This window comes from Gambusia affinis, linkage group LG11 (assembly GCF_019740435.1).
Source record: "Gambusia affinis linkage group LG11, SWU_Gaff_1.0, whole genome shotgun sequence".
Taxonomy (NCBI): Eukaryota; Metazoa; Chordata; class Actinopteri; order Cyprinodontiformes; family Poeciliidae; genus Gambusia; species Gambusia affinis.
In genome coordinates, this window is record NC_057878.1 from 10,161,868 (window position 1) to 10,170,430 (window position 8,563).

The following is an 8,563-nucleotide window of genomic DNA, read 5'->3' on the forward strand; positions in this document are numbered from 1 at the left end:
AAGTCTTTGTCAATTCAATGGCCATGTATTTCTTTGGATCCAAAATCTTATCTTAATCCAGTGTGAAAGCAGGCAGCGACTCCAGCAGTTCCAGGTCTTTGGTTGAAACCTGGAGCTCAGCACATCCCAATCCAGGCCTGTGGTGGTATGCAGCTGGAGTATTCCAAGTTGAATGTGGTTCGGAGGGGAAAAAAAAAACCAACCGGAGAAAATCACAGCAAAAAGAAATTTAACTGCAAGGATCGGGTCACTTATCTTCTCTTCTGTCAATCATTACTAGAATTAATCAGAATTGATTATATATCTCGCTTTCTTTTCTTTTAGCGTGCAATAGCTCAGCACAACGTGCTACAGCCAGCTACGGTTCCTATTTCTGCTCCAATTTTTCTCTGCTGTCTTAACCAGAGTGTAAACTCACAAGCCACCTACAGGCGGTTTCTGGTAGAAAAAAGAAAACCCAAAATTAAAATAGAAACCGATTTGCTGGTGCATTAAATTACAAGACAAAATCCAATAAGAACAAAATAAAAAATACTACCCACAATAATATTACAAACATATATGGGGGTTACATCCTCCCCCCCATTAATTGCATGCGTCCCTGCATGTCAACATCTACTAAACGTCAAACACAGGGGCATACAAGTCACTTTCAAGGGCTACTTGTAGTGCTTTGTCTAAGCCACCCAGTAAAGACTGCATAACTACCACAAGGGGGTTCCCTAAGGATGGATAGGTCAGTCTCTTGGGATGGGTTCTTTCTCTTGTAGATCTCCTCACTTCAACATTCTCTTCATGGTGGTCTGTTCCAACAGGGATAATAGTGGATGTTTCAGGACTGTCAATATTTATTACTACATGGTCTGGCGATTGTTTGGACATCTGAGGTATGGGCGACTGCGTCAACTCACTCCTGAGCTGCTTCTCTTCTGAGATGGTCTCTTTTGGCTCTTGTGGCTCAAATGGTGAAGCTTCAGGATTAAGTGGTGGCAATGAAACATGTTCGTTTGTCACATCCAATCCTGCGTTGCCAGGTTCTGTTCTCTCACCGGCAAGTTCATTTGTGTCCAACATATGGTGTTCAGGTTCAGTTTGCATGTCCTCGTCCGGTTCTTCATTTGTTCTGGTTCCAACATCAGTCACCATTTTTATGGGAGGATAGTAGTAATATTCGGCGTCTTCATCCTTGCTGTCCGACAGCAAATCCTCTGAAATTTCATTTCCAGCGCCTCTGTTTGTTGCACTTGACCGTAGTCTTTTTGATTTCCTCAGTTGGTTTTGGATTCTGGGCTCAGGTTGGTCTTTTGTAACTGACAGAAAACCACAGGGCAGTAACAAGTCTCTATGCAAGACTCTTTCTGGACCCTCGGCATCAAATGGAGTTACTACATAAACAGGGAGGTTTTCTATCTGTTTGATCACTTTGTAAACAGTGTTAGTCCACTTGTTGGAGATTTTGTGTTTACCACGGAGACCAACATTTTTCACTAACACACGATCTCCCACTTCAAGCTTAGACTCCCTGACCGTAGTGTCAAACCTCTGTTTGTTGTAAGAGGCAGTCTTTTCGCTATGTTCAATAGCAATTTTGTAGCTCTCTGTCAAACTTGCTCTGAGGCCTTTCACATACTGACAATGTGTGTCGCCCCTCCCACTTTGCTTGTTGAGTCCGAATGCAATGTCAATGGGTAAGTTTGGTTGTCTCCCAAACATGAGCTGATAAGGTGAGTATCCTGTAGTGTCATTTTTCGTGCAATTATAGGCATGCACCAATGGCTGCACAAAATCTTTCCACCTTAACTTCTCCTCCTCTTGCAAGGTGCCCAACATGGCAAGGAGTGTCCTGTTAAACCTTTCCACAGGGTTGCCACGTGGATGGTAAGGCGTCGTTCTTGTTTTTTTTATTCCAAGAAGATTGCATAGCTCTCTGATCAGGGTGGACTCAAAATCTCGGCCCTGATCACTATGCAATCGCTCTGGCAGGCCATAGTGAACAAAAAAATTATTCCACAAAGCTTTGGCCACGGTTTTTGCTTTTTGGTCAACTGTGGGCACTGCCACTGCGCATTTGGTGAAGTGGTCAGTGATTACAAGTATATTTTTTGACCCTTTGTCATCAGATTCCAAGGACAGATAGTCCATGCAGACCAGCTCCAGTGGTCTGCTGGTACAAATGTTCACCAAAGGGGCACTACGTTCAGCTCTGGCTTTTTGTCTGACGCACCTCTCACATGTGTGTATTCTGTGATTTATGTCAGTGAGCATGCGTGGCCAATAAAAGCGTGCACGAACTAGATCTGTGGTGCGATCTACACCCATGTGCCCAATACAGTCATGTAGAGCCTCTAAAGCTTTATTTCGAAAAGTGCTCGGCAGAACTAGTTGAAAGGATGGTACACCATTCAGAAGTCTTTTCCGGTAAAGCACCTCATCTCTCATAACTAATTGGTCCCATAGCCGTAACATGAGCTGGACCTCCCTGTCTTCATGTTGCTGTGCCCTGTGAGGTGGTCTCCTTCCTCCCATTAACAAGGAGATGACTCTGTTTATGGATGGGTCTTTCCTCTGCTCTAAAGCCCAGTCGTGTTGAGACATTTGCGGTAAAGTGCATGAGCCAGGTAAAATGTCTGTGTGGCTGTACTCTGGTGGAATAGCATTGGCATCCATAGCAACACACTCAATAAAGCCAAGGAAGGGTGACTCAGACTGTGGTTGAGAATCTGAGTGGACAATGTGTCGTTGGCATATTGCACGTACCACTTCTGGAGGGACAGCTATGTCCTTAGTAATGTCAGACATGAACCGATCAATACGGTCATCCTCATCTTTAGCAGAGTTGTCCATTTCATCTTGTACATGAGGCTCATGGAGAGACCGTCCGCATCTTGGTTTGTCTTTCCAGCCCTGTATTGAATACGAAAATCAAAGGTGGCAAGTGCAGCCAACCATCTGTGACCAGCCGCATCTAATTTGGCGGATGTCAGGACATATGTTAAAGGGTTATTGTCCGTCACAACAGTAAACTTGGCACCGTAGAGATAGTCGAAAAACTTGTCCGTTACTGCCCACTTTAGGGCAAGGAACTCAAGTTTGTGTGTTGGATATCTTTTTTCACAGTTTGACAGACCCCGGCTTGCAAAAGCTATTACTCTTAGATGTCCATCTTGCTCTTGGTAAAGAGCTGCACCAAGTCCATGAATGCTTGCATCCGTATGAAGGATGTAGGGCTGTTTAGCATCTGCGAAGCCTAAGACTGGAGCTGTCGTCAGTTTGTGTATAAGAGTGTTGAAGGATTCATCACAGTTTGCAGTCCACTTATCAGCAAAGGGTCTCTTTGGGTCTATGGTGGAGTTGTGCTTTGCTCCTGCTCTGTTAGTCTTTCTGGGGGGGTAGCAGCCTGCAGTGAGATCATTTAAGGGCCTTGCGATTTTAGAGTAGTCCTTGATGAACCTCCTGTAATAGCCTGCGAACCCTAAAAATGACTTGAGCTCTTTTATGTTTCTGGGTTTTGGCCAGGTGGTGAGGGCAGCTATTTTTTCAGGGTCAGTCTCCACGCCTTTCTCTGAGACAATGTGACCAAGATATTTAACAGACTTCCTGAAGAAATGGCACTTATCAGGGGAAAGTTTGAGTCCAAATTCTCTGAGTTTTGACAGGACACGCATGAGACGCTCCTCATGCTCCTCCAATGTACTTGAGAACACAATGAGGTCATCTAGAAAGACTAGGACCTCTTTGAGGTTAAGACTTCCCATGCACCTTTCCATAACACGTTGAAATGTGCTAGGCGCATTAGTGACTCCCTGGGGCATTCTATTAAACTCCCAAAATCCCATGGGAGTAACAAATGCTGTCTTATGTTTGTCACTTTCCTCAACTTCCACTTGATAATATCCAGACTTTAAGTCCATAACAGAGAACCATTTTGAGCCTGTTAAGGCTGAAAAAGCTTCTTCAATGTTTGGTAGGGCGTATGCATCTTTGATGGTTTGGTTGTTTAGTTTTCTGTAATCGATGCATAACCTAATAGCCCCATTTTTTTTTTTAACCACCACAATCGGGGATGCGAATGGACTCTCAGATTCACGAATTACGTTGGCCTCACAAAGTTCTTTCAAATGCTGTCTGACAGCTTCATAGTCCGAGGGGTGTATAGGTCTGGGTCGTTGCTTGAATGGAGTTTCATCCGAAAGTCGTATGCGATGCTTCACAGCAGTTGTGTGTCCATAATCTAAATCATGCATGGCAAAAACATCTGACATTGAGTTTAGTTTATCTATAATCCTCTGCCTCCATTCTTCAGAGAGAGGAGTGTCAGTTAAGTCAAACTTAAGTGGGCTAGCTGCAGTGGTTTTGATGTTATCAAACTCAGCAGCAGACTTTGGAGTCTGAGAGGTAGTCTTTGTGTTAGTACTCAAGCCCGAAGCTAAAGAGCACACTGTCAGGGGGGCATACAGTTCAGCCAATGTTTTACCAGCAGGGATCCTGATTGTATGAGCACTTTCATTCTTGATCAAAATAGGAAGCTTAAAAGAACCCTTTGAGGGAGCTGTCATAATATAGTTACAAAATAGGAAACCCCCAGGTAAGCTTGATGCTATGGATTCTACTAACAGAGGGCTACCTGGGGTTATGTCAACACGTCTGGCATAGCCTGTCAAGACAGCTTTCTCGCCAGCTGGTACTGGGACACACTTTTTGCTCAACAGCTTAACTTTTCCTGTTTTGCCACTCCCTTATCCACTTTGACTCTATTGTACATGGTTTGGATCAATGGAATGCTGTCATGGCCCATCTGTCTGACACTTGTGTCTGAATCTCTGTAGGATGTGAATGTTTCATAAAGTACATCCAAAACATTTGTCCCAATGAGAACTGGAACTTCTTGGTTTGATCTACAGTCTGGTACAATGAGTGCTAGGGTGTTCACTTCCTCAGGTCTCCCAGTAACTTCTTTTGAAAAGCACAAGCTGAGTTCTATATAACCCAAGTAGGGTGCTGACCCCTGCACCCTCTATGTCAAGCAAATTGGCCACAGACTGAATCGGGCGTGCAGGTAGGTGTAATTTGTGAAATGTCTCTGATACTGTGGTTACCTGGGAGCCAGAATCTAAAAGGCACACACTGTGAACTCCATCAATAGTCAAGTTGACAGTACGTTTTGATCCAACCAGAGCATTCAAAAGAGCCTCCTCTGATAATGCTGAACAGAAATGGGTACTGTCACTTATTTGTTTAGGTCTTTTGTTTTTTTGGTTATCTTGTGCTGGCTTTGGACTTTGCTTTGAATTGGGACTAAACCCTGGTAAGGTCTCAGTGCCCCCTACTGAAACCCTGTCCAGTTTAAAGCCTGTGCATATTTGGCTTGCCATTCTTGCTGTTTTGCCTTTAATTCTTTGTACTTTTTGTCAACAAGGTCTTTGTTTGGAGCATTGATGCACTCTCGGCGATGTGGTTATTTTCACCACATTTAAAACAAAACCACGCTTTTGGAGCTGACCTGGGTACAGGTTGATGTACTTGCAGTTCTGCAAAATGTGCTGGTTGGGGTTCTGGAGCAGTGGCACGTTTCTGTTCATGTTTCTTTCGTCTTTGGGCTCTTTTTCAGTTAACTGTAGTTTAAGTTCAGCCACTTGTTTCCTTAAGTCCTCGGTCTCTGTTATATATTTCTGCATTAGATCTATGTCCTGATTAGTTGTGGGGGTGGGATCTAGAATGCCATGAAACTGAGCAAGGGGTTTTGTTTTAAATCCTCCAAGGTGACGTTGCATTCTGTCTACTTTAAGGGATCTTCTTTCTTCTTCCGTCCTTAATTCAAGAAGAAGCTCTGAAAAATCTGGAGCAAGATCACCTCTCAGTTTCTGTTGCAGGGTCAACAATAAAGTCTGGTCCCAGCAACCCCAGAAACTGTTTGTAAAGTTGTCTATTAGCATTGGCCCCACTTACACCACCCCGTCTGACCGCAGTGCTAAGGAGGGTTTGCAGTCTCTGGATGTATTCAGATGCTTTCTCACCTGCGTCCTGATGAGTACTGAGAAACTTGGCAAAGATCTCCTCCCCATCCTCAACAAGACCATAGGCTGACTGGAGAAGTTTTACATAGTCTTGAGGAGGTGAATGAGAGCCCAGTTGTTTTACAATGTCTGCTGCGGGTGACAGTAAACTCTCCAGTATCAGTCTGCTGCATGTCCATTGTATAGCCATCCTGAAACATAAGTTCAACATGTAAACACCATGTTTCAAAATCCACTTCACCAGGAGGTTTAGGCACTCTCCCTGAGAAGGAACGTAGTCTCTTGGAGCCTAGACCTGTCGAGGCTTCACTCTTAATAACATGCTCCACTATTATTCGTTGGACATCTGGTGGGTTCAAAATGTCAGAGTCTAGGCTTGTGGTGGTGCCCTTGGCTTGTTCTTTTGGTCGTACTGCCTTTCCCTTACTTGTCCTCTTAAGCTTTTCTGTTTCACCTTGCGGTTTGGGGACAGATTTTAATGGCTTACTGGGTGGAGGTTGTGATTTTTGAGGACTGAATATAATAGATGATCCACTGCTGTCTGATTCACTACCAGTACTATCTGAGCTACCCTGTTCATTCTGCACAGTTTTAAAGGAACATGTGGCTTCGGGGTTTTCGTCAATGGCTGGGGGGGACAGTGTGGGGTAGTTAAAACCTCAACTCTATCCAAACACCATTTTGAGACCGGGTTCTTAGGACACTGTATTACAGAAGGAAAGTTGATAAGCTTTAGCGACTCTTCTGAGTCAAACTCAACAATCACTTGAAAGTCTTCAAGTCTCACTATTTTACTGACGCTGCCATATAATGATACAACCTCTGAAATATCTTCATCTGTGTCATTATCAAGTATGCCCTTCAGAAGAATGGATTTTCTGGCATTTACACCAAACTCTCTCCCAACGTCAACAACAGAAGCCATATTTTTCCTGGTTATCATCAAAATCACAATGTTTACTTAGCAACTCTTTATAATGGTTGTTTATAGCATAAAATCCTCCTGGCTGGCTCGCCACTTATGTAACCAATTTGTGTAACTTACTAACGGGTAAGTTGAGAAATTTAGATTTCACAATTAGTCTTCTTGCTAAGTTCAAAAAAAGAGGATAATAAGCACAAACAACCTTAATGTCAAAGAAATTTAACAGACTATTTAATACAAAATTAAACAGTACATTGTTGTAACATTTGTCTTTAAACATAAAGTGTCCACCCTTATCAGGTAGTGTGTTTTCTTTTAGTCCAGATTCCTTATTGTTCAGTTCCTTTCTTTAGTTCAGTATTTGAAATTTAAGTCAGTCAGTCAAGTCTTTGTCAATTCAATGGCCATGTATTTCTTTGGATCCAAAATCTTATCTTAATCCAGTGTGAAAGCAGGCAGCGACTCCAGCAGTTCCAGGTCTTTGGTTGAAACCTGGAGCTCAGCACATCCCAATCCAGGCCTGTGGTGGTATGCAGCTGGAGTATTCCAAGTTGAATGTGGTTCGGAGGGGAAAAAAAAAACCAACCGGAGAAAATCACAGCAAAAAGAAATTTAACTGCAAGGATCGGGTCACTTATCTTCTCTTCTGTCAATCATTACTAGAATTAATCAGAATTGATTATATATCTCGCTTTCTTTTCTTTTAGCGTGCAATAGCTCAGCACAACGTGCTACAGCCAGCTACGGTTCCTTTTTCTGCTCCAATTTTTTTCTCTGCTGTCTTAACCAGAGTGTAAACTCACAAGCCACCTACAGGCGGTTTCTGGTAGAAAAAAGAAAACCCAAAATTAAAATAGAAACCGATTTGCTGGTGCATTAAATTACAAGACAAAATCCAATAAGAACAAAATAAAAAATACTACCCACAATAATATTACAAACATATATGGGGGTTACATCAATATAAAAGTTTGATTTTTTTTTTTCTTTTTGGTAATGATGTCACCTAACAAGTGCTTGAATTTTTAAAAAAAGTCACATACATTGCCTGTTATATTTTTAGGATAGGGATCTAACTAATAGAAACTGACTTTTGTAAAAATGTATTTAAAAACTTTGGAACATTTAGCTATAAATTTAAATGTGCCATAAAAACCCACATTTGCACCAATAGAGTTACACAAAAATTCCTAATGATGATTTGTTTATTTCTTAGAGGATAGCTTGTTTCTTAGAGGAAACAAGCTATCCAGACCAACATAAGTGAAGTACACCTGTTCCATTTCTAGAACATAAATTTAATATCATTAATAATTTTTTTGTGTGTGAAGCTGAGTTAGGTTAAACTAGCCTCATAGTTGCATTGCTATACTCTAAATTCAAGAAATCACTCAAACGAACCCGTACAATGACACGAAGTATAGGCAGGAAGATCTAAAAACGCAAAACATTATAATCTAGTCTAAAAAAAACTTCAGAACAGATTAAAAATTAAACAAGGTCATTCCAATAACATCAGTCTGGAAAGGATAAGTAACTTCTAAGGTTTAGAAACAAAACTCATGTCTATGGAAAAACTCCAGGACACCCCACCAAAACAAAAATAACTGCTAACCAGAAAGGA

General features: G+C 42.0%; 1 protein-coding gene across 2 annotated transcripts; it reads right to left on the reverse strand.

Moving 5' to 3' along the window:
• Positions 1-385: 385 nt before the first annotated feature.
• On the reverse strand, positions 386-2,050 carry LOC122839254. Of its 2 annotated transcripts, none has more exons than XM_044130638.1 (2): positions 709-2,050; positions 386-438 (listed from the first exon to the last, which is right to left on the reverse strand). In XM_044130638.1, exons 1-2 carry the CDS (start codon positions 1,828-1,830, stop codon positions 415-417), a joined length of 1,146 nt encoding a protein of 381 aa, XP_043986573.1. In that variant the 5' UTR covers positions 1,831-2,050; the 3' UTR covers positions 386-414. The 2 variants fall into 2 exon arrangements, with proteins under 2 accessions (XP_043986573.1, XP_043986574.1); XM_044130639.1 differs by having other exon boundaries at positions 401-803; positions 912-2,050.
• Between the last annotated feature and the right edge of the window lie 6,513 nt (positions 2,051-8,563).

Coding starts and splice junctions, on each gene's coding strand:
- LOC122839254 (XM_044130638.1), bottom strand. CDS start 1,830: ATGTTGGGCACCTTGCAAGAGGAGGAGAAGTTAAGGTGGAAAGATTTT. Junction 439..708: donor CCTTAGGGAACCCCCTTGTG/GTAGTTATGCAG, acceptor TTTTTCTACCAG/AAACCGCCTGTAGGTGGCTT.